The sequence below is a fragment of the Bombus bifarius genome, unplaced genomic scaffold (genome assembly GCF_011952205.1).
Source record: "Bombus bifarius isolate JDL3187 unplaced genomic scaffold, Bbif_JDL3187 scf7180000010271, whole genome shotgun sequence".
Lineage (NCBI taxonomy): Eukaryota > Metazoa > Arthropoda > Insecta > Hymenoptera > Apidae > Bombus > Bombus bifarius.
Window position 1 is genome coordinate 4,999,483 of NW_022885586.1, and position 25,978 is coordinate 5,025,460.

The window sequence follows — 25,978 nt, forward strand, 5'->3', positions numbered from 1 at the left end:
CGATGGCGGTCGGATGAGTCTCGATTTAATGGATAGAGGACAGATTCTACAGATACATCAGAAGGCCGGCGCGATATCTCGCGCGCAAATCAGAACAGAAGCACGTCATCCTCTCTTTCTGTCTCTCTGATAGGAATATCCTCCAACCCCTCGATGTTTCGACCACCCTCTATATATCGATTCGTCTCTTTTCTCACCTCTGACTAACTTTTGTTCCCTTTCTCGCTCTCGTGCACCGATACTCGTTTCCTATACGAGGTCTCGCCTCTTTCTAAACTAAACGGGACAGATTGCATCGTGTCTAATGGCGGATGATGCTCCCGTGCGGTCCTCTTCCCTCTTTCACAACACTCCTCTTTTTTCCTACCAGATGATATAGTTGCTTCTCTTTTCCTCTTACAGACGACGAGAGATCGGATCAATGTAGACTATGTGCTTAAGGGTCGGTTCTTTTTACGGTAGCCAGCAGATTAGAGATCGAACGAAAGATGCGGCCGAGAGATTAGAACGCTCTTCTACCCTCGTTTCGTACATTACACCGGGGTTAAGCCTTCTTTTCTCGCTTCTGTAGGCCAATCGATGCTCTTAACTGCATTACGACGGCGTTGCAAATTTTGTTGCACCTCTATAAGTCTCTATAAAACGATATTATACGTATGAACTCTTTTTTGAAAGATTGTGAAGGATTAAAGGACATGTAGATACGTTAAATGTAAGGTAATGATGTGTGCGAAGAAGGTGTGAAATGAGACGACCGACGATTCATTGGTATCGATGATTTTATTGCATTGGTTCGATTCATATTTACAATAGGGGACACATACATATGCATTTTCATCTACTCTACCGATTATCTACATATATAACGTTTCTTTATTTTCACCGTTAATCATGCTTAATTAATTCGCCTCGTCGTTAATGGCTGCTTATCTAGTTCGTACGGTAGAAACATGAAATACGAATCGATTAAGTTCTCCCTGGAGGAATCTGTTTCAATTGCGTTCGAATATATTAAACTCCGTTCCAAAAAATAAAAAGGAACAATAGTAATTGAAGAAATTAAGATAAACTAGTGGAGAATGCGTTTAATTCCCGATAAAATCTTCTGCAAACTAAAAGAGGAAGAGAAACTGAAATAGTACGATTTTAAAAATCATAAGAGGTAAATAAAAATGCATAATGAAAATGAAATACACGCACGAAAACAGAGAACAGCGAGCGACTGTTCCCTTCGTTTTCTCTATTGCAAAAGCTCTTAAAAACGACCGCGTGTAACTCGATGGCCAACAATCGATCGCGAACGTACCTAAGCGTTATTTTACAACGGATATTAATTAATGGCCAACGTTTTCTGCACGTTCTCGCTACGCGTCACTTAAAAGCTACTATCACACCGATTTATACATTTCGCCTAAGTATAGATAAAGATAATGCGTCCAACGTGTCTGTACGTTGCTCTACGCTTATTTCCGCAGGAAAGCTCCTATGCGAGCTTTCGCGCGAGAGAAGAGAAATGAAAAGACGCGCCTCGATTCGGGCGAAATTTTCTCCTTCTCATCTTCTCGTTTCGATCGAATCGTCACGACGATACACACAGCCGTTACACGACTTTTCCATATCGCTCGTTTTTTTTTTCTCTCTCTTTCTATCGTCGATAATAATCCCTGCGCACCGACATTAATGGCGCTGTAACGAAATCACTCTCTGTCACAGGTACAAATATTTACAAATATTTACATAAATAAGTAATCATCTCTCACAGGATACCACCGATTGAGCTTTCATGCGACGATTAATCCGATGTCATGGGGGACCCGCTATCCAATATAACGTTCGTGCCAATACACGTTTATATATCCCTGATTCCTCTGTCTATCTGTTGATTTACCTCCCAGTGTAGTTTATTTCGCTCTATACGACCGATTATTTGCGTTCTCCAACATATTCAATCCGTGTTTTGCAGCTGGCAACTGCTCGTTCGGTTAAAATATCATTGTCCTGGCAGAATTGTCCGCGACGAATCGTCTAATTCGATTATTCGTACTGTTTGCCCTGCATTTTTACACTCGCCGTCGCGTTGTCCGATTCCGATTTTCCAAGTTAAGAATATTCCTATCTACCTATATTTCCGTACCGGGGAAATTTGTCTAAATGAACGCACCTATATCGTTGTTTGCCAGCTCCTTTTCCCAAAAGACTTTTATCTATGTTTACTTAACTTAGAACAATTTTAAAACGATTTTTCTATCTATTACGGTTTTGTGAATCGTTCTCAATCGCTTGATAATTCGCTTGGCAATGGTGATCGAGAGAATTTTCAATACAGATGTATTTATTTCGGTGCTGAAGTTCTGTCTGGTTAAAAAACAGTTTCTAAACAAGGTATCCGAAAGAAATTGTTGGAAATGATTTCGTTTCCTGACGAAAATGACCTGAGACTAGCCTTAAGATAAAACAGAAATAATATCCTACAATTTGGATGCTGTAGATGAGGTAGTTGGTTGTCTCGAAAGGATGCAGTAACACGTACGTACACGTTCCCCATTTGTCGAAGTCTCTGCCGCGTCTTTGGTATCTCTTCTTAGCCTCCGTATTGGAAATAACTTACTTTCATCGTGAGTACCTGACGATTTGTATTCGTCTATTTCCAGTTTCACCCTCTATATGCGTGTTTTCATCATCGACATCTTCCTCATGGAGGTCTCTTCATTTCGAGGGTTGCGTCAACTGGCCGATGTCCCCCGTGTAACAGGGTGCTCCGAGGATCAAAGGACACTGTGTCTTCCTCGGGTAATTAATACCGTCGCCTTGTCACAACATTTTGCTGAGATAACTCGTCGTACCAGGCGGTGGTAGCAAGAAAGGATTGACGAACGAATGGCCACCGGCTCCGTGCTGTACCGACGCGTAACCAGACTGTTGATTGTGACTTTGCGATGAAGTACCTAGGCTATTTAATACAGGTGATCCGGTATCGTGTAATTTTCTCATGTGTTTTTTCAAATCGAAATTCCTACAGAATCCTTTGCCGCAGATCTTGCAAGAAAACGGCTTCTTGTCGTTGTGAGTATGCATGTGAAAGGTCAGATTGTAGATCTGATGGAACGCCTTGTTGCAGATGTTGCACTTATAGGCCTTTTCGCCACTGTGCGTCAACTTGTGATTCTTGTAGTTCCCCTTTTGATGGAACCCCTTGCCGCAGTACTCGCAGACGAACGGCTTGTAATTGGCGTGGATGCGTCTGTGGGTGTTCAGTGTCGAGCTTCGGTTAAAAGCTTTGCCGCATGTCGGACATTTGTGCGGCTTCTCCGCTGTGTGGATGATCTTGTGCCTGCACAGGGTGCTCGCCTGGCGAAAGCCCTTGCCACAGATCTTGCAGACGAACGGTCGAGCTCCCGTGTGAACTGGCATGTGTCTGGTCAGATTATAATGTGCGTTGAACACCTTCCCACATTCGGGACAGGTGAACGTTTTCTGTTTGTTCGTCGTGTTGAGTTCGTTGTTCCGTGGTCCGGGACTCTTCTTCTCGCGTTGGCTCTCGGCTGAAATCGCTGTTAAGCTCATTTTCGAGAAAGCTTTTTGAATGGTGGTTGGTGGTGGTGAATTCTGTGGAACGGTGGGTGTAGTGGGCGGTGGTGCTGGAAAGGCACTCAACAACGAATTCGGATGATAATAGAGAAGAGAATAGGGTTGCAAGAGATTCTGATGCCTCAACGTTGGCACGTATTTCTTGAAGGCCGATTCCAAATGCGCGGAATAAGTTAACGAAGGAATGCTAGGCGGTGGAGGTTGCGGCGGTGTCGTTTGCTGATTATTGCTCTGCTCGGTAAGACGTTTGTCCGGTTCCATGATTTTAGCGATGGAGAAGGTCAAGTTCTTGCAGGGCGCGGGTGAAGTAACCCTCTCTGGCGGAAGACTGGTCGGTGTTTCGGTCGCCATTGTACTGCCGGTTGAGAACGGTTGCATGATAGAGACCTGAAATGAAGACGTGCCAGGATCAGTTAATTTTTCCGTGGACAGGTATTGGATTTGTTTTTACGGTTGATAACAGTGACAAACCCGCCCCTATATCTAAAGATCCATTCACAAGTCGATAACGCAAATTTGTGGCGTTTGTGGTACAGATAAATCTAAATCCTCAAATTTTTGTTTCAACAAGCATCCGGGTTTTCAACATTATGCATCGTTACGCAAAATAAACAGGTTCTTTGAGACGATTATATTTTTTCTCTAATTTAAAAATCATCGATAATTTTTTATAACGAGGACACGACAAATTCAACGACTTATAATTTTACGACTTTAAGAATCCGAGTGAGTGATCAGAAGTAGAAATGGATGGAGGAAGAAAGAACGATGTTTAAAAATCCATCGTAACCGAATCGACTGATGCAATTGCCGGGATGAGACGTAGTGTACACGAGGCTTTAGCAGTCGTATAATGGGGGAGTAGCCAAATCATGGCGATCAATTTGATGACTCCGAGGACTGTCGTTACGTGGTCGCTACGATCCTCCCTTCGCAGAAGCCTGTTAGTGTTTTAGTGCACGTACACGGAGAGAACTAGCGGAACGGAACCCACATGTCGGCGAATTCGAATGAAACATGTGGTACCGTTATTATATCCACTCAATTGGCCCTCGTGTTGACATAAAAAAAGTACGTTCCGCATTGAACGATGAGGGCTGACAAACGTCGAACGGCGACAAGGGAATGCTGTGTTTCGCACTTCGTCTCCGAGTTAAAAGCTGCTAAACGTCGTTTAGTTTCATTCCTCTTTTTCATTGCTTCGAATGGATTTCCAAACAGCATCAAAAGGAAGCCTGGTTATTTAAAAAAATGATAAATCGTTAACTGTATGGGCAACGCTATCGTTCGATATAATCACATATGCATACGCAATTTGAATGTTGATTCGCGCACAAAACAGCATGAATATACAGGTAGCCATTAAGCATGTGCAACATGGATACGGGGAATGAATGGCGGGGCTGAATGAGTCGCGAAATGGTCAGCACAGTTGAAGAGCAAGCTTCCCCGAGGTATCACGGAAGGTTTGCACGTCGAAAAGTAGAAATGTTTGCTCCGTAGAATAGCGTTATGTTTGGACTTGGAATGACGGTTAGAATTGGATAGGACTACTGGCTGGTGGCTTCGTAATACACTCGCTTCTGTCTCATCGAACTTTACGATTCTCTTCAAAAAAGGAGGGAAACCCCAAAAAACCAGTGAATCTTACGCGACAAAAAATTAATTCGAAAAATGTAAAGTTAATAAGTGTGGTAGAACGAGAAAATTTCAGAGAGTACGGTAAAATGTTCGATATCAGAGAGAAAGCAAACGTGATGTTTAACCACGATGAAAAATGCATGCTTCCAGAAACGGTGGAAATACCGAACTCCCGTCGATAGGGTGGAATATGACGCAGTGGTCCTGCCCAAAAGCTCCGCCCATTAGCTGGTACCTTTCGATTGTCCCACAGCGAAAGGCAGCCCTAATAACCGGGGAACAAGGAGTGGAAAAGCAAGACCGGTGTGAGAAGCGAGACTCGAGAAGGGAAACGATCTCCTCGCGCACCCCCGAAACGCCCCTATGACCTATAGAAAACCGTAGACGTCGACTTCATCGCCATGGAGCCGAGCAACTGTCGACTTAAATGACAAAGGATATGATTATGTGCCTTCGAGCGCTTCCAAATGCAAGTTACGACTCGTACCCTCCTTCTTCCATGCTAACTTCGATTTCCACCTCCTGTTCTCTCTCCTTCCTATATAGTTTCTTTCGAACGTTTTTCTCACAGTCTCTAACTTTTTCCGTCTTAATGAACAAGTTACTATGCCGTCTATTCTTTGCATTTTTTCTTCTCTGCCTTTACTTCGCTTGTCTTTTTCATTCCCCTTCTCACCCTTACCCTTTGCGTTACTTTCTTTCTTGCTCTCTTCTTCTACGCCTTCTTCTCCTTTTGCGTCTTCTTTACACCATGTCCTCGCTTTTACCATTCAAATGTACGCTCTCTCTTTCTCTTCTACACTGAACGTGTCACACTGACTCCTTCCTTGTCCGCGGTGCTCTAGAGAGGCAGAGACAACCATTCGGTGTATTCTCCTTCTCATTCTGGCTTATCGTCACTTGCCGTTTTATAATCCGTCGCAGTCGAGCCGGGGTGAGAAGAAGACGTAAAATGCAGGGTAAACGGTGGGGATGGAGGCGACAGGATTGGCCAACGGATCTATCACCCTCGGAAAAGTGACACGAGAGGGGAGAGTCGTATGGGATGTGGTGGGGGTTAGTATTGTTACAGTACTTAACGAGCGGCCGAGGTAATCAGTGTTGCTCCTTGCGGCAGCCGACAATTCTACCAATTTACTTCAATATCGACTGAAGCATGGCCGACCCTACTCTGGGACCATTTTGCTTCCTTCTTGCTCCATTGGAATCGATCTGCGTGAAATTTGTTAATTTTTCATTCATTCGTGTGCATCCAATATTCATCAATGTTGTACACCAATATATCGCGTAAATCGTTTTTCTTTTTGTTCTCTATCATCTGAACTCCTCCTAAATGTTTTTACAATGACGTGAGATCGATGGGAATTTTTCGAGGGTCGTTTATACGCTTGTCGAAGTTGCGAGTACCAGCGAATATTCGGAACGCGCGAAGGACGTTCGCGTGGTCGATAGAAGGGCTGAAACGATACCCGGCTTTCGTGAGCCACTCGATGAACACGGGAGCACCCCGTCAGGTGAGGTTGGCGTTAAATGTACAAAGTTTACCGATGCGATTACAAATCGTCCGAAGAATTCAATCACCTACAGTAAACTATCAAACGACGACGAGCGAATCGCTGGAACTCGAAGAAAGTTGAAGGAGCTCGAAGAAACTTGAAATGGCTTTGCAAATTTACCCGCCCCGTTGTCGACCCATTAATTATCTCCTCTCCTACGCTCCGGCAATCAACCTTTCATTTTCTTATTCCACTTGCTTCTTCGTTGTCTCCGCCACGACGATAATCACTTCAGTTCGTAACCAACTACCCTTTGATACAACGTTCAACGCAAGAAACATCAATAAAATGTGTAAAATCGTAATGTGACATCGTGAAAGTAGATCGACACGTTTATCAAGATAAAATCAGTTAACCCCAAAACGGTAAGCAGGGATGATTCGAAACAGCGAGACTCCCCAATATGAACATTCCAAATCGGAAGGGGTGAAAGTGGGCGGATGGGAGTTTTGCGTGTACAGAGTGCATCAATCAGTAAGTCCTTCTGCGAATAATACCCGCTCATGAGGTCACACGGCTATCGCTCTTTTCCCTTAAGTGGCGATAAGGAAATGAACTGAACGAATTTTGTCGCTTAACTTTATTACAATCGTTGCTTAACCATGGATGATAGCGTAAAAATATGTCGCACACTATCACCCGTCACTTTGACAGAGAAAAAAGGAAACACAGGATGTGACAAGAATAAGCCGATTAAAAACACGTTTTCTTTCAAATTAAAAGTTGGTTCTTTACATCAGATGTGAATGAAACGACGCAGTTTTCGCGCGCAAAGCTGCCAGACATTGTGTAATTTTTATTAGAACGTCTCAAGGTCTGGGAGGCGTCTTTGGTGTGGAAGAGGACCATTAGCTCGAGCCACCCTTATTGTTCCATCCGTGACACCCGGTCTTTCATGATATGGCGCGTGAACAGTTGACATATAATTAGCATTTGGGGTAACGAAAGCTCGACTGAGGATGACAGGAGGCACAATACACACCCACTTGCTTATCCTCCCATAACTCGGCCACAAACCCGCCCTTTCTGTCCCGTACATCCAGCGTATGTCGCGTAAGCCGATTCCAAAATTAGTCGGCTTAGAAACTTTGTAAGGGGGTCGAATTTCTCGACAAAAAATGTATTACTTTTTTCCTTTTTCTCTATTTAAAAATATTTAATATGAAAGAGAAAAGTATCTTGGATTCACGACTAGATACATAACAGAAGAGAGAGCAGACGATAAAAGACGAAACAAAATTTTGTGTTCGGTCGCGAGGGTGGTAAACCGGCCGGAATTTGAATTGCAGTTGTAAGTAGAAACGAGGGTGAAATGAAAACGATCTCGTGCGTTCTTTTTCCCGGGGAATTTAAACGCACCATGACTCCTGATTTCGAAGTTTCGCGTTATGAGGAGAGGATTCGCGGAGAGGGTGATTCAAAGTTAATTGGAGAGTGGTGGTGGCAGAGGCGAAGAGAGGCAAAGAGGAATAAATTGCGAGTCGCCTCGCACGAATCGGAAAGCGGTGGGTACCCCGGTGTTATATTCCGCCGGTATATTCTGAATTAAGTCGCTCAGTTGTGCGCCGTTTACTTTGCTCCTCGACTGCTCTCGAATCGTGTACGGGGGAATGGCTTAATTTTAAGGAACTTTACGGCCGTTCCACCAAGTTTAATTCTATCCGTCGAACAACGTTGCACCGTGTGTTTCCCAACGACATATCCCGATAATGCCTGAAAATTACCTTCCGTGCAACACGACTATCTGATCGTTCTAAATTCGCGAGTCAAACTTCAAGTACAGTTTTGGCAACATGCGTGGAGATTAATGGAAATATTGAGATACTATGAATTTCTCAGATTCAGAGGAACATCGTCGTTTACAGAAAAAGAGCTTGGCAGAGACAAAATTTCAGTAGGAAAACTGAGAGCTCAACAAAAGGCGCATTGTTTAAAACGAAAACGAAGTGATTCCAGAGAGCCCTGCGTATGAGCAAGCGTGCAAGGGTCGAAAAAAAATTGGCGCCCACGTGCGTGGCTGTATGAATACGAGCGGCTTTCCAAAATGGCAACGAATCCCACTGGGCTCGATGCATCTCGAATTCACATAGTTCGACGTATCGTCGAGTCGAGCATGGTTGGCGGGGGGTTCACAGCTGCGCAGTCTACGGGGGTTTATTACCCCTCGACTCGTGGCGTTTCAACTCCCGGTTGGAACACCTCGTTATCACCGATTCGTCCTTCTCGTTTCTGCCCTTGAGTTCAGTCCTAGTATCCTCGTTGGCTGTCAACGGTTTTTAGACTTTTTCTTTAAACTAAAGGAAATATATTTCTGTATAAATTTTGCCATTTATTGACTTTAGCAATATTCTTTGTCAAAAACAGAGATTCACTATCGTCGAAATTACGTTTACGAGAATTACGAGAATTGGAAAGAATGAAATTAATGTATTAACATAATTGTTCGATCTTAATAGTTTCTAGGCTATTGATTTATAGAAAAACAAGCACGCAGGAGGCCATCCATTAAGTATAAAGGTGCACACGTGCCGTTTGGCTACGTGAGTTCACGATCGCCACAGCGGGCGCCTCGATTCACCGTCTGTGCGCGTTCATTTTGCATTTTCGGCGTCGTAGCTGCACCCCGCTGACAATGGCAGCGTAACTTGAGATTGTCGGCCTTCGTCAAACATAATGACGATCGCCAACGACGATCATAATAGTCTCACGGAATAATAAGTGGGATAAAAGTCAGGAAAACAATTGGTACCGCCATTGTCACTTCGCGGCCTATTCAGTCACCCCACAGACGGCCTGTTTGCGTTGCGCTCGTTTTGTCAAGAAACTCCACGGCTGCGATGGGAATCGTTCATTCTCGCAATGGGAGAAATCAAATTATTATCGACTCGCTTGAGTCTATGATCGTTCGGCTTCCTGCGGGCTGTAAACGTACAGTGACTTTTCAGGAATCTTTTCAAGCAAAACATACGTAGGATCAAATCTTTCACGTGATGTAAAAATACAAAATTATGGCTTATCGCTCCATAAGGAATTTTTTTGACGTCTTGAAAAATTTGCTCTTAAATAATACTTTAAATAATTACACATTAATAATTTCACGATGTCTAAAATAAAATATATAAAATAAGCTACCTATGTACACAAAAAGTATTTTCATTCTTTATCAGATCTTCATCGTACCAAATTTTTGTAGTTATGTAGAAGTACCTATTATTAAAAATTATATAAAATTTCATATATTTGGATCTCAATAATTAATATATAGTAGAGGCCTCGAAAAACGAATCAATTCCTTATCGCAGTCGAGTTTACGAGTCTTATAGAGCTCTGTTTCTCCATTCATATTCCCAACCGTCTCCTCCCACTTCCCTAGACAATGTACATTACAAAAGAGGTTTTTCGTAAGGCACGCTGCGTACACACAAACGGTGGCGTACGTCTGCGAGCGCCCTTCCGCCGCTTCCGCTCACGCTATTGAATCACGATCACGATTTTCGAAGGAAGAATGGACCAAATTCGACACCAGCGGGGGGGTACTGCAAGGATGGATAGGGGTGGCACCGGAAGTCTTGCGTGCCATTTGCCTCGTACGATATACTTATCCACGTCTTCAAGAATCATCGGATGGTGAATGAGGGAGTATCCTTGAGTGGCGCGTGCCCTGCCGGATGACGAGTCTATAGTTCACCTTTAAAATGATCAGCCTCGGCGGTATCGTATTTTCCTTTGAAAGAAACGGAATGCCAGATGACAGAACACGCCTCCTTACCAAACGTCAAACGCTTCGACTAAGCTTTTCAAATCTCTTCTAACTTTTCTTAACCCTTCTTTCTTTTATTTTAGAGTGGCTAATGACTATGGTTTCGAAATTTATTTGCCATCACCATTAAAAAAGGCTTTAGACACCATTAAACATTTTGAAATGTCTGTCCTTCGATAATTTTTAAATCTTCTTAACATGAAACTACTGGTGAAGTATTTGCACAATGAATCACGGTAAAGGCGAAGGTTATTTGAAATAATTTAGCAAAGGACCGACTGAAATATTTGGTTATCGAAGAGTAGATTAGCAATGTGCCATTTTCACAACGCTAGGAATTGCTCAAGGACGTCGTCGTTCCAGGGCCATCGACAAAACCGTGAATTTAATACGAGGATAGAGTCGAGACGAAACACCGTGGCACGTCTCTCCTACTTTTCCAGGATAGCGTACGATCGAGTCGAAGTTTACCGTCCTATGCCGTGTTTCTCGAAATCGCGAAATAAATTTCCTACGGCACGAACGAGCAAACAAGTCGAGCGAAGGGAGCTAAGGCATGAATAGTCACACGCAAATCCCGTCACGGCTATTGGTTCCTTATCAGATATCAGTTATGTGGTCGATTTGGGGTGCGTGCAGCCTATTACATCTGTGATCCATTGATAAGCACGTCAAATCCGCCAACAACACACTCCTGGCTGGGCGAACCGCCATTCGAAGCCCCTCGAAACCGCACTTCCTCGCTACTCGAATCGATTACTGAGACCTTCCACGATTGGAGTAGCTTCGATTCAACCTGTCTTACGGCGTGTCTCAATCACTCGTCCCTCCATTCTATCATCGTCCTTCTCCGTCCACGAAATTATGAACTTCTCCCATCATTTTCAAGTTGATCGAGTGCTCTCGCGGATTATGTACAACTTTAATTTATCAGAAATTCATCGATATTATTATTATACCATAGTGTTCAGAATTGAAGTTCAGATAAAAGGACTGTACAACCCTTTAAGTATGGCTACATTTTTGTAAACATTTCCCTTTAAACGTTACAAAATGATAAATCTAATTTCATCATCTATTCGGGATAGCTATACTTAAAGCGTTAAGGTTTCAAGCCTTGTTCAATGGGCAAATTTTTCCAATCTTTTACTAGCACTTTAACTATTTAAAAATATTAAATAACGATATACGAAGCCCTATATATCAAGCATGAACTCATTAAATTCGATAACAAATTTTAGACATTGAGAGAAAGATGTGTGAAAGACGTCCTGTTACGATCGTTGATCGCACGTATCCCCTTCTAGGGGTTAAGTGTCTACCGATTCTGACGGGTTAAAGTGTTGGAAAGAACTAGTCCGACGGCTGCCATCTGCCACCCCCAACCCCCGGGGGTTTTTAGCGGAGAACGCAGGAGCAGAGAGTTCGGAGTTCTCGCGAGTGGCTTGGACGGCTCAATGCCTTTAACCGTCTCCTGGCCACCCTCGAGAAATCACCCTCTTCCTCTCTTCCTGTCTGTCTGTCTGTCTCTCTCCCTCTCCCGTCTTTATCCTACCGCGAACCATAACGCGAAGCTTTTCATACAAGATTATATGGAATATTACGTATTAAATGTCGCAATTCGCTTTCTGACCTCACCCGCCTCTTTCACGTTCTCTCTCAGCTTTCTCCTTTCGTTCTCCCAACGTTCAAACACCAAGGAAAACGATAAGGGAGAGACCCTTGCGGAAATGGTTTACTCAGAAAAATTGGAAAAGACACACAGCATTGAACGGTCTGTTATATTTACTCGCGAAACGATCCTTGGCTTTTCTTCGCTTCTCAAGGATCTGGGAAGGAGAAGACAGGTCTCGTTTCAACGTCGAAATGAAAAGTGCTTGCCATGCGTGGTCGAAAAGCAATCGAGACTCTGTCTGAGTTGATTCGTTTGGACTTTTTTCTTATAAGTAAAGCACAGAGGTTTATGCATTTACGGAGAATCTAAAAGTATGAAAATACACAGAATGCACGTAAGAAACGTATGAAATATCTAAATTACAGTAGCTACTCGTTATTTTTAATTTGTGCGTAGAAATTATTTCTTTATTTAAGTTCGTGAAAATCTTACTTTGCATAAACTTCAAGAAACTTTTCTTACATCTTCTAATTTCGGATGAAATAATTTACCATTGAAAGGGTAAAAATCCTGATACCCTTTAACGATAAATCTACTCTGTATAGTACAACGAGCGACGAAGGATGAAAACGGGATGAACGAAGACGGAGAAACAGCCATACGACACACAAAAAGTGTCGTTCGTACGACCCACTCCCCCAATTTTGATCGAGCTCGAAGCAGCTGGCTCGGCTCGTGAATTCCATTTGAATAATTCCATGGCTCTGGCGCGTGCCGACGCTTCGTCTGGACCTTCGGCTCGATCGGTCACGAGATTCGTCTCTTTCCTCCGTGTCTCGAATCTCATTGGTCCATCGTAGTAAAGACACGTGGCCGGATGTCGGTCTATTACCTTCCAAGGGTTTCCGCCTGCTGATGAATAATACCGTCTCGCCTCGTACCGAAACGCTCGTCTTTCGATCGATCCTTTGTTCGTCTTTACGCTCCGTCTTGACTACGCCTGGCCGCAAAGGTGTGCACACAGAATTCGAGATCGCTCTAATTTCATCTCTCGTAGGAACTACCTTTGTCAGATTAATTTTGCAGCCTCGCTTTTCGAAATCGGCTTTCCAACTCGATGGCTCGAGATTTGTTGATTAGAGAGAGGATTCATCAACTGAACAGGATAAGAGGTTCATCAATTGGAGAGATCAGCCATGTTTAAGTCATAGGTTCATTTTTGAAGTGTAGGTATCAAAGAAATGAGTAAAAAAGGACCATAGCTAAGACATTTTGTAATTTAGAAAAATCGTATGTTAATTCTGAATCGTTTTAGACGAAAGAGTTTTCGATTGTAGTGATTTCTGAGATTTGTAACAATTAAGCCAAAGATCGAATCAACGACGTCGGTTGTGAGAAATCAGGCAAAGCCCTCGAGAACCGAGCGGTCTTTGCTCTGTAATCGAATTCAATCCGAAATTTGTAAGGACGAGGAAGAGGAAGCGAATAAAGAAAAAGACGGGGTTGGTGAGCCCATAATCAAAGTGACCACTCGACGATTTATGTGATAAACGGGTGGTAGGGCCGCGGAAGGGGGATGTGGTCTACGTCGATGGAGGTGAGAAGTTTATTTAAGACCAAATCATCCTTCGTCGATTAAGGTAAGAGAGGGTGCGTGCAACGGGGCGACGGGGATGACGTTGTAAGAAGAGAAGGGAGAGGGCGGTACGTGTTATTGCTTGTATTGTGGCGCAGCCCCTCGAATCGTCAGTAGGGGTTGGTTTTAGTCGGCAAACTCTCCCCGGAGACTTCCAAGTTCTCGTTGCCGTTAAACGGGACGCTAACATGGGGACTCGAGTGAAAGCTACTTGTTGGCCAATACCAAGAAAACACCATGAAATATCTCATAGATAAAGAATATTTACCGTGTTTCTATCTTTCGCCAGTTTCTTCGTACCATTTATCCGTAACGTGAACTTGATATCTGCTCTATCGAAAAATTAATCATTCTCACAAATGGCAAGACCGTTTCTAGAAGGTCGACGAAATAAATTCCATTGCTTAAACACCGGGAAATCTCCAGTTTACCTTGATTCACGCTTACGGCTCACGAAATAAGCGTTAAAAAGTCCGGGAACCCTCGAAACAACAAGGGTCTCGAATAAAACTCGTTTAACAGATGCACATGCCGCCTTTACTCTCTCAGATAGACAATCACGAAACCGAACTGACAGGCAGCAACAACGCGAAAGGATATTTTTCTGCAGCAACCGTCTGGCCAGATCGATATCGTCTCCTTAACATGCCCGTAGCAACTTGTCCGCGAATAATTTCCTTATCTCGAGGGCGAGCATTATGAGCCCGTGCCTGGCCCCGTAAATATTTTCTGTACAGGTTTCTTTCTCTTTCTATTCCTCCTTCTTCTCGCTTTTTTTTTCTCCTTTACATAGAAGCATTCCACTTCTCACCTTCGCAGCGGGTGCCTCGTCGAACCGAAATTTCCCCGACTCGACCTCGTTTGCATTAATTATCCTTCGCTGTATTCCGTCTTGCGCGTAATTGCGGATGCACACGCACGCTTCAACACACTGACTCACCCACGCGCATACACATATACTCACACACGGCAAACGTCGTCCAACCGTACGCGTTTATCGCTGGCATAGCAGATATATATCGGGTTATATCAATCTTGCTAAGTGAGCAATGCATATGCTTATGGCGACGGAAGGTTTTCGACAGGCGGCAGAGAGGAACAGAAAGACGGAGAACGAGCGAGAGCGTGGGCGTAGAATGCCCACTGGGCATCCTTCTTTTTATGCATATGTATGCATATGTATGCACACGCATGCAACACCGGCCGGATATAAACACCTGCCCATCATGCTCACCTATGCGTCCCGGTCTTCGTCCACGTGTGAAAGGCCCTTTAAATTCTAACGGGGGAGGTCGGAATATTTATTGCCAAAGGTGCTACCGCGAGCGTTTATGATGCACGGTGAATTAACGATACCAATTAGCCGCAGACAAAATCGACATTGTCGCGTTATCTCGCACCTGATGAGAATTATAACAAGCTTCGCTTGCATGCGTTCTTCATCGATTGGTATTTATGTAAATCCCCTTTCATAACTTTATCGAACATGATTTTGATATCCTGATAATATACGAGGATGCGAATGAACGCGGATGCCGAGATCGTTTAGTAAAAAAAATTATCAGTTGCCGTTTTAACGAGAGTGGATTCATCCTGGTCCGTCGAAGCTGATAGTCCACGAGGACACGAAAAAGAAAACCTCATCCACGTTTTGAAAAGCACTCAGTTCCTGAGCAGCGAATCTTATCTGATGCCGAGAGCTGATTGATATCGCGATATAGCCCTCGAGAGGGAGGTTTGAGTCTCATCCACCATAAACCACCCCCATCGTCAGCTTTATGAACTGGCTGCGGAGGCGGGGACCAGTGGTGAACATTTAGTGCCTTCGAGGTAGGTACACATTTAATCATAATCTAATATTTAAAAGGTAATTTCACGGCCTGTTTACTTCGTACGATCCACCCTCTATATCCCGTTGTCAGTTTTTCCTCCCTTCTTGCGTGCACATACCTTCGACCACCATGAATCGTGAGAATTACGATATTTTCGACAAATTGATTCGATTCTATCGTTTTTGTGCTTTTCAGTTAGAGTTACTGTTACTCAAAAAGTGTCTAATACAACGTGTTGTTCGTAGTTGTTTTTTTTTCGTTTTGCCTGGCTAACTTAAATGGAAGTGGTAGATTAGTATTCGCAGAATAGACACAGAAAAACGAAAAAGCGAAAGGCGATTGTTTGTGCCAGGAGAAGTCAGGTATCGCGAGCAAATTGTAGACACGATAGACACGGCCACGTCCACGTGGCGGTATAATGAAAAAGCTAATATATTCGTTTACCGCTCGTAAACAAGCCGGGCATTGTTATTATCACGGGCAAGCCATTGCGATTAATCGTCTGCCGTTGATTCATTCGGCTTAATTTATACGTAAATTATACCCGGTCGCCCTTTCGGTGCTCAGTGAATAAGCATGAACTTCCGGCGTCCATAAACTTCTGTTACATTCTAGCCGTCCTCTGTTACTTCTACTCGAGCACAAATTTCTTCTTTGCAACGGTGAAATAATTTTAAGTGAGAAAAAACCCGAAAAATGACTTTCTATAGTTAAACAAGTCTACAGTGAAATCAAACTGGAAGAAATAAAAAAGGTAGGGGCGCAGACAAAAAAGAGTCGTCTCACGACTTCCGGAATTCGGTGTTTCCCATCATATACCGGATCATTTGCTCACAGATACTGTAGCGCGAGTAATCTTAACGATATTTCATATTCATTTCTACCATAGCTATATATAGTCTCGATATGTGCAGTTTCGTGATAGATGATTTGAAAGAAAATGTCGAAGGGACGCATTGCATTGTAACGAAGGTTTCCTGTAACGCAAAAGATCGCAAAATACTTACACGATAATGCACTTTAATCAGCGTGCGAGATATATCGCGTGAACGAGGTCGTCGGCTAATGGAGGAGCGCATAAAAATTAAAATAGCAAATTGGTGACATGGAGGCCTCTTGCATATGCATAGGTCGCGCGAACCTTCGTGTGAAGTTCATTCAAAACGGTTGGTTAATTAAAGTAATCGAGATAATCCGAATAGCCGAGTAATTAGCTACTAATGGTATTTATCGACCACCAAGTTCTTCTTAAACTGTAAAGCAAGGGCTTCCAGTTTAAAACCTAAACTTAATTGCAAAATAAAGTTTCAAGATTTTCAAGAGTAATTGAGCAGAGTTTAAGAGTAATAAAAGGACACGACAAAAAGATAACGAAGATGAAGATGAAAAGAATTAAAAGGAAAGCAAGGTTAAGTTCGATCGAAAAACATAGCGGCTTAAACAGTCGTTAATACGATGCGTGTTAAATTGCATTACATCTGCTTATTAGTCACGGCACGGGCAAGCCGCATGCGACGTTGAAAAGGCAATCGTGTAATACGTCATAATTTCCATAGCGTGACTGGACACTCCTCCGGTGCCCTCCATGCAACATCACGTTAACACCTATACATGGGAATTTATTATTTTCCCGTGTCTTGTGAAAACATACCTCCTTGCTTCGCGTCTTATCTGCTCTATAATTAAGTGACAAGGAAAAAGCAGTTTTCCTTAAACATTAGTTAATTCCTAAATTCCTCCCCAATCTTCTCCACGTCTTTTAATTTTTTAAGCTATAATATAATGCGTATGGAATAAAGTATCGAGCAAGAAATACAAACAAAGTTTCTTCTATGTACATATATAATTATTTTCAACGACGGAACTCATAACTCTTAGCCTCCATTCTAACTCTATAGAACGTGTCAGATACATTTTTTCTAACGCGATAATCATGCGATAGCGGAGCTTCTTTCCTGGCCAAGTGGCATCTTTTTTATGGCTCGCATTTATTCCCTAATTAAAATGAAGACCGTGCGGGTGAAGTATTTTTTACACCACTGCTTACCTTCACGCGAAGTCGAATGAAGGAACTTTTCTTGCCACACCGATAAATAGTCCAGATACACATTTCGACGCGGCGAATCTCTTTCCTCTACACGCTGGAACGCGTTTATGGAAATGTTCGGCCACATTGTGGCGTTCCGGCCAACGGGTTTCCATTTGTGGATGGCAACGATTTTCTCTTTCTGTCGATCTGAAACTAGCCGACGTGAAGTTCAAAATATCCTTCACGACTACCGTCTTTTTTTTCTTTTTTTTGCTTTCGAAACGCTTTTTACAGAAATGGTAAGAAAATACCGCCTGCGAGGAAGTCGAAACGAGGTTTTACCTAAAGTAAACGACCCGTGATGATCCGCCAGAGTTGCATCACCTGCCCACGGCTCGTATATATTTACTATAAAGTCCGAACTCGTCGCAAGTGAGTCAAATTAATGTCTTCGTTCGTTTCGAGATAGGACAGCGGGGGTTGGGCTGAAAATCGATATCTCTGATCTGGTGTTAAAGACTGGATACGTCGCACCTTTCGTTGCCAGCGAATGTTCGCGCTGATAATGGAACAGGCCGCGAAATATCGTCGTTCGATTAAAATCGTTTCGAGGAGTAGCTGATAGAATTGCTCGATCGGTGTCACGAGCGTTGTTCTGGTGAAATTCGACGCTGCAGACTCTGCTAAACGGGTAAATGGAGCGGTTGATTAATTTTACATAGATTAGCGAACGAACGGGCCGCGTGGCCGATCCTCGTTTTTCGAAGGCACGCTGAATACACACGATCCTGCCACGCGGAGAACCGAATTAAATTGATCTCGGTGAATTTTTTGTTTTTCAGAATTCTCCGATTGGATACGATTCCATTCGAAATCGCAGAGGAACGACACACGCGTTGCTTCCGCGATTCGTTACTTTTTCCGGTTAGCGTTTAGTGGTCTGCATAGGAATTTAAAAAAATAGAAAAAAAACATTCAACAAATTACGAGATCGATCTTGATTTGGCGAATAGAATACGACGAAACGAATCGATTGAAAATATCGTTGGAGAAATCGAGAGGATTTGCCTTTAAAGGAGTTCCACTGGAAGCTCAGACTGGGATCATCGAATAAGCAAAGGGCACACTGGTACGATGAAATTCGAGGTTACGCCGAGAGAGGAAGTGGTGCATTAATTTCGAGTTACCCCTTGAATATTCTCCAACCCCCGTACATGTGACCACTACACGACGAGCATAGGACTTGCGAGTAGCAGTTACCCCGAGGTGTTCGGGACGGCTGGTAATTTGTAGGTAGATATACGATAGACAATAACACCGGTGAGGGGCGGCAGCGCCGACTAATTTGTTTATCATAACTTTATCTTGATTTATTGCACCCACGGTGCGCGCCCGTCTCGTAGTGCCAATTGTGCACGTTCATACGCACCCTTTGACGTATTTACACGTGCACGAATTAAAAAACGATGGCCGGAAAAATGCTCGAGCGATCTTATTCTTGAACGATTTCTTCGCTCTTCGACGACTCCTTCGTTCAAATTAAATGCATATTTTACAAAAATCATAAAAATTCCGTTCTTTCCTTAAATTCAAAGGCAAAAATTTAAAAAGCCGGTTAACAAATTCCTCTGGATTCGTTATCGACGTTGTATCCCACAAACTTTGGTCTCTGCAACTTAATCTTTCAAACTGAACAAAACAACTCGCGTTCCGAACGAGAGATTACACGATCAACGATTCCCCGGGAGCAATTATAGATTCCCCGATTGTTTCATCGCGCGTAAATTATCAGTGAAAAAATGCAGTCACGCTACCTGACCGGCCAGCAACAAGAAAGCAACGCGACAAGATAAAAATCCGCGAGCGCGGCCGGCGCTCGCATCGAGAAGCTAATTTTTTAAAGAGCACAGCGAGAAGGGGGTGCGAACAGGCGGAGCAACCCTTAGCCACGCTCTATCCCTTCCTTTCCACCCTCTGTCTATCTTCCTTCGTTGCAGCTCGATCGGTGTGCACGCAAGGCCTCTGCAAGAGCTTCGTGGCCAGCTCGTATTTCTCACCCTCCAACAAGATACCAACCACCTTTAGCCCCATCCTCGACCTCGCGGCCACACGTACTGCCGCACACATCTAACGCACGCATATACCCACACAAAATTCGAGAGGGTAGATAACGTCTTGCATGTATGTACGTGTGTTTCGGTACGCGTAACAGTGCGAGTGTACCGTGCGAGTGACTAACCTGTGGTACACCTACACGTATACGTCTAGAGACAGATATCGTCGTACGTGTTCACGCACGGTGTCCAATACAGAGGCAACATACTAAGACACGAAAGGGTGTACAGGTATAACCGACATCCACCCGCCACGATGTAAGCCCTGCAACGCTGCGAGTGCTATCTAGCTAACTATCGCTGATTCTCGGCGCGAGACGGGTTCACGGGGAGAGGAGGAAGGAAAACAGGCGGAAAGGGTGGTCTTCGGCTCGTGGATCGTTTAAAACAGAGCCTGCCACGAGAACGCTCTGGCGCATCCGTGAAATATTCCGCCAAGAAGGTTCGTTCTTCGATTGGTAAAGGAAGATTGTTTATTGCCTTCAGCATCATATGATATCGTATCAAGGAAATTCATTTTTTTAACGCATCTTTGTTGGTGAAAATTATTAATGGCTGTTTGAATTTGTCGAGAGTACAAGGATAATAATCGTTTTGCGCGAAAGGAGGTGTCAACGAGCAGAAATTTAAACAAAAGATGGAAAGTGCTTTGGCAAGTGACAGGAAATTTGGAAGTCTCTTCGCGCACGGTTCAACCCCTGTTTGGATACTTGAAATACTTAGTTCTGCTCGCGTGATCTCCCTCAAGTTTTAATGTTCCGCCGGTGTCTCTTGGAAGGTACTTTAACAAGCGCGCAACGAATTTTAAAATTCCAAAGCGAAGTTTCTTGGCTGTCGCGCGACGACTATTTGTCAGCAAATTTTTGAAATGAAATCGAAACAAGGTGGAGAAAAGAGAACGTGAAAAGATATCGAGAGAGCGTTGATATTTACACAAGATGATGTTCGACAAATTTGTAACGTCGAGTAGAAGGCAAAGAATGTGGAAGAGTACAACAGAAACTAGAGCTTAACGTCCGGTAAGACCCAAAACTACACGGGGCCTCCTCAAATATTAGCGGAGGACTGCGGGGTCCCCTTTGAACTCGAATCCCCCAAAATTTCTATGGTGAATAATCGGAGACAGCTGGCACGATGCGAAATCAAGTAGCGTAATAATGCCCCGAAACTTCAGCATCCAGAGCGGGAAAGAAATAAAACGAAAAAGAGGAGGAAAATGCACGGGCTCCCTCGGATTCGAGTATCTCCCCCGTCTTACCTCCATTGCTCCTTATTTCAAATATTTACAGAACGAAAATATCGGTTGAAGTTGATTCCTCGCTTCCTCTCGATATGAATTTTCATTCGTTAAAAATTAGCCGAGAAAGAAATTGCTTAAAAAGCAGTCAATTAGAAGAGCAATAATCTCTGATTAATTTACGACCGATATTTTGTTGTTTATAATCCTCATCAAACTCGAATGCCTTCCCCTTCTCTAATCTTTCATTACTTGTTAATTAACAGCAGCACACATCGTCGGAGTAACGAGAAATTTTCGGTGGCAGGTTCGTTTATCTCTGTCAATAAAACAGCGAACGCGGAACACCATAAGGGCAAGAGCATAAACGGGACCAGGATCGACTAATAAAGCGATATCTCTGTATTCGGAGGGATACGTGGCCACATCTCAGCGGTCTGATCTGCAATTACCATCTCTATATAGCAACGTTTCAGCCGTGGCCTCTCGCGAATAAATGACATACACCGCACGCGTGATAGGTATGCTAATCGTGTGGCCCGCTGTAAAATTTGCTCGTCAGCTGCGCCAGTTACGATCACCGACAAATTCGATGCAACGAAATGAAATTGTGCCTTTCTTCCTTCCTGCAATTTCGTCGTGGAACTGCGATCAATTCGAATACAAGTCCGATCTCTTTCTGTAAGATCTTCAAGCATATTAATCAGCAAAAGGACAAACGCATTTCTATAACATCAAATTGACCCGACTATATGATAATTGAGTTACTCGGATGTCAAACTTATCAAAATTTCTTAATTTTACTATTGGAACAATTTTTATTTTATTCATTATCAGAATTTATTATTTTATCCTTTAAAAACCAATCGATAAAATTCGATGCAGTCGATCAGCGATCAGGCTTTAAGTATCTCGATTCTAGGTACAACAGATGTCCGTTTATACGAACTTGCTGATGGACGAATAGTTTATATAATTAATTCATATAACAGGAGTTCATCCTCGAATGAATAGATTGAATCAGCAAGAGTTCGTTTAATCAGGCACTAGATAAAATTTCTTTCAAATAAATGGAATTTACATAAACGTAGTTTTGCTGTACCAGAAAAAGTAATCAATTCACGCACATGTGACGCGCGAAAAAGGCACCGTCTAGCGTGCCTCGGATAAAAGAAAAGCCTGAGGAAACTGACGAAGGAAAAAAGAAAGTGACGGAACCGCCCTGGTATCGGGCAGTTTATCCCGCGGGAGGAGCTACGATACAATGAATAAAGAACGAAGCAGCTTGGTCGAGTGAGCCCTATGAACGAGGCCTTATTGGGATATTAATCGTCGTACCAGGCGAACGCCCTGTCCCCGAGTGTTTGCACGAGGTTTGAAGAGGCTGCAACACCAAAGCTGCCTTGCAGCGAAACCCTCTCCGTAAAACCCCCTCCTTTTAAGCGCAACGAAACACTACAAGACCCCTTCTCCGAACCCCTCCAACGTGTTCCTCTTTTCGAGCCCCGTGATACTCGAAAAGCCTAAGTACTACCACGCTCGAATACTGCTCGAATACTTCGGACACGCTCGAACCCCGAGCCACTTAGGTAAAGCTTGCGTACACGTTAGAGGTAGGTAGGTACGTAAGTTGGTAGGCTTGATAGCCGCGTTGCACGAATGCTTCGAAATAATGGGCCGTCGATCGGCCGCGCTTGTTTAGAAAACATAAACCGGGCGAGCTAATTGTTCGCTAATTTCCAGTGCCACTTGTACGGCCACTCGTCGATTAATGCGTCACGGTACGTATACAGGGTGGTTTCTTTCTTGGAGAGGATCTCGTCAACGAAAAAAAACTTTTGCGTGTGTGATTTTCCCTCGACGATACATATTACCGGGCGCGTTGAAAGCATTTCGAAAATGGTCTTTGATCTCCACCGTGCTTCGTCGATCCGACGCTTATCCTGGATGGGAATCGCTCCAATGGGAACAACGTTGATACGGTTTTGTGTCTTGGATTTTTATGGATTTGTTAGGTGCTTTGATTGATTTCAATGGGTACCGATAAGACGTGCCTTTGTAAATCATCGTAGATTTTTTTCAACCGATGTTCTATTACAATTTATTGAAATTTATTGGCGTGACAATTTGCGTGTCCTTGATGGAAATATATTCTGCGATGGAATGTGTACTTGTATCGCGTTAACTCGACAAGATATTCGAGCGCGACGGGCGTTTTAATCCATTTAGATAGCAGCCTGAAGGGAACAAGTTCCTCCGTTTCATCCACTTTTAAAATCTGGCTAATTGTGCTATGTCATTCGTATCGTAATCCTCCCCAAATTATTTGATTTTGTACGTACAATCTGACGAAATCTGAATGCGCGATCTACGTATCGCTAATTCCCTTTCAAAGATCATAATGTCTCACAACCAGTATCGAGATCTCTACGTAATTAAATTTCTTCGAGGGCAATTTTTGAAGAATAGCGATTTATATTACAAGTGAATCAATATCAAACTCTCTGCTTAACAAAATTTATCGGGGGATAATTTTTAAAGCAGCTATTTATATCATACTTAGTTATTTATATTATAAGCGAAAATAAATCAAGTACTTACAGAATACGTGAAAATTTAGTAGTAGCCCGATCGAATCGAGTTCCGTGATCTGAACACGTTCCGGTCCTCCGATAATCCTGAACACTTTCACCCAGACAGGACTCCCAGAGCAGAGTTCAAACTTCCCGATGAAGTTGCAGCATCAGCGTCTTTTCTACTTGATCTTGCAGTTCGTTCGTCTAACGCGACATTGCAAAACGAGAAACTTCTTCTGGGTCACCAGTTCAAAGAAGCATCGGAACTCATGATGATACGCGACGACCTTCGACAGGTCGGCATCTACTAGAACAAAGTCTCTCAAATTAGCCATCGACATTATCGAAAGCTCACGATCAATTTTTTCGCTTCGATTTTCGACTGTGCGCCATTGTCGCAGGGACGCTTGACACTGAACCTCTCAGCAAATTAATATTTCCTGTTGCTCTGTTCGATTCACGTTCATCACATCGACGGATTGAACGCCTCCGAATCTTTGGTAGTCTTTGATACGACCCAGACGTATTACTTAGAGGTGCGATTTGAACTTTTTCACTCCGAATAACGAAATTTTCCGATGGGAAAGTTCCAAAGTTTAGGTTTCAGAGTAACCAAGCGCCCAAATGTCAGCCATTCCGGTCAATCGTCGCAACCACTCGGCTTCTCCGTTAGGAACGTCCGTTCCTAGAATCCATCGCTATCTTCTATGCCGTCTGCATCCTCCTTAAGCTTCCTTTTTAGCGAAACAACACTGTTGATCGGGCACAGACGATAGGCTCGCGTGTACAGCGGCCGGATGTCGCCTCACCATTTGTCCCGTAATCTCATAGCGAACCAAGCACACGACGGATCACTTCGGACTTTCCTCGATTCTTTAACAAAAATTTTTCCTCGCGATGCCGTGGAAATGGTTGATCGCTGATCCCTGGCAGATGATCGACGGAGATCACGAACGATCCGTTTGCCGTTGGAGGCGCCGAGTTTGCCGCTGCTGACGTGTGTGCGGTGGCTGCTGGCGAAACCCAACGGAGGTTTCAACTGCAGACAGAAGGGTGAAGGGAGGTCACGAGTCGAAGGTAACAGCAACCACCAATGGGGCGGTACTAGGGGCGGAGCAAAGAGCAACCTAAAAACACGCCCATCTCGTTGCATGATCATAAGCTGCAACACCCCAAGGAATGCTCCATCCCTGTTCCACTCTGTCTCCTACTATCGTTCGTCTTTTCCTCTACGGCTACAGCGGGGCCACCTTTTCTCCCCATTTTTTCCCTCTTTTTTCTCATTCAATTGGGACGAAGGCGACACGAAGCGCGGCGACGTTAAAAGTGCAGGCGAACGACGACCAAGTTTCCTTGCTCGCGTTCGACGCTCTTCATCGATCCCTTTTTCTCCTTTGATCAGCCTCGCTGAGATTACGCTCTGCGATTCCATCGCTTTACCTTCTCGAGAGACGGACACGAAACTGTATTCCAAAATGGGATTTCTTCGTGCTAATAGTCTCACCAAGTATCTGTCTTCGTGTCACTGATTAAGAACGGTCTTGAGATGCGTTTAAATCTCACTCGTCGACTATACAAACTCAGTTTTTTTTTTTTTTAATTCAAGGCATTCCATCTCGATACTTCCAGAAGAATGTAATTTTGTATGCTCTTACGTAGAAACGTACGGAAAAACTTCCAAAGAGGCGTATTAACGAACCGAGTGGTAGGTGTGCTTATTAAAAAAATATTTGCTTAGAAATATCCGGCGAAAGGTGAAAGCTGGCGGTGAAATGCATTGAAAAGATTCCCGTGACGGTATACGAAGGGTGAGTTGCATCGAGCCTCGACACCGGCGGGGGTTAGAAGCGAAAGGAGAGATAGAGAGGAAGAGAGAAGGTTCGGTTCGAGGGTCGACGAATGAGCCAGCGAATGAATACCGAGTATGGATTCGTGAGGAGCCAATAGGGGTGCACGATGTCCTCCCTCGTTTGAGAAAGCCACGCCAATCGTGGGCGTCCGTCACCCTCCGGGCTTTTCCTGAGGGGTGGCGATGGTAGAGACGCATAGCTGGCTTCAAGGGCTCTACCTGGCTGGCTGATAAAGACAGACAAACCTCTGTCTTCTGTGGCGGATCATGCCAGCTTTGCCAGGCAGACGACCTCGTAGCAACCACACCTCCACCTTTGCATCCACTTTCATTCACTTACAACCACTTTCTACTGACGCCAATGCTCCGACGCCTTTTCTTAGATTACGCGCCCGTTTTCTACCCTCTTCCGCGTCTACTGTGATTAACGGATTATGGAACTCCGCCGATGGAACCGAGAGAGGGCTGAAAAACGGTATGGCTCGGATGGAAAACGCGAGTACATTTGACCATGTGTGTTCTTTTCTACATAGAATTGAAAACAG

The 25,978-nt window shown here is 43.8% G+C and overlaps 1 protein-coding gene across 2 annotated transcripts; it reads right to left on the reverse strand.

Annotated features, from left to right (window-relative positions):
• Nucleotides 1-761: 761 nt before the first annotated feature.
• LOC117216388 (fez family zinc finger protein 2-like) lies at nt 762-24,922 on the reverse strand. 2 transcript variants are annotated; one of them, XM_033463066.1, is made up of 2 exons: nt 23,610-24,922; nt 762-3,975 (listed from the first exon to the last, which is right to left on the reverse strand). In XM_033463066.1, exon 2 carries the CDS (start codon nt 3,964-3,966, stop codon nt 2,812-2,814), a length of 1,155 nt encoding a protein of 384 aa, XP_033318957.1. In that variant the 5' UTR covers nt 3,967-3,975; nt 23,610-24,922; the 3' UTR covers nt 762-2,811. The 2 variants fall into 2 exon arrangements, with proteins under 2 accessions (XP_033318957.1, XP_033318956.1); XM_033463065.1 differs by lacking the exon at nt 23,610-24,922 and adding an exon at nt 4,554-5,195.
• Between the last annotated feature and the right edge of the window lie 1,056 nt (nt 24,923-25,978).

What these genes read in the sequence shown, in the direction of transcription:
- LOC117216388 (XM_033463065.1), bottom strand. Translation starts at nt 4,607, where the DNA reads ATGTTTCATTCGAATTCGCCGACATGTGGGTTCCGTTCCGCTAGTTCT. An exon ending in GTTCCGCTAGTTCTCTCCGT is followed by an intron (nt 3,976 to 4,553) that starts GTACGTGCACTA and finishes TCTTCATTTCAG; the next exon opens with GTCTCTATCATGCAACCGTT.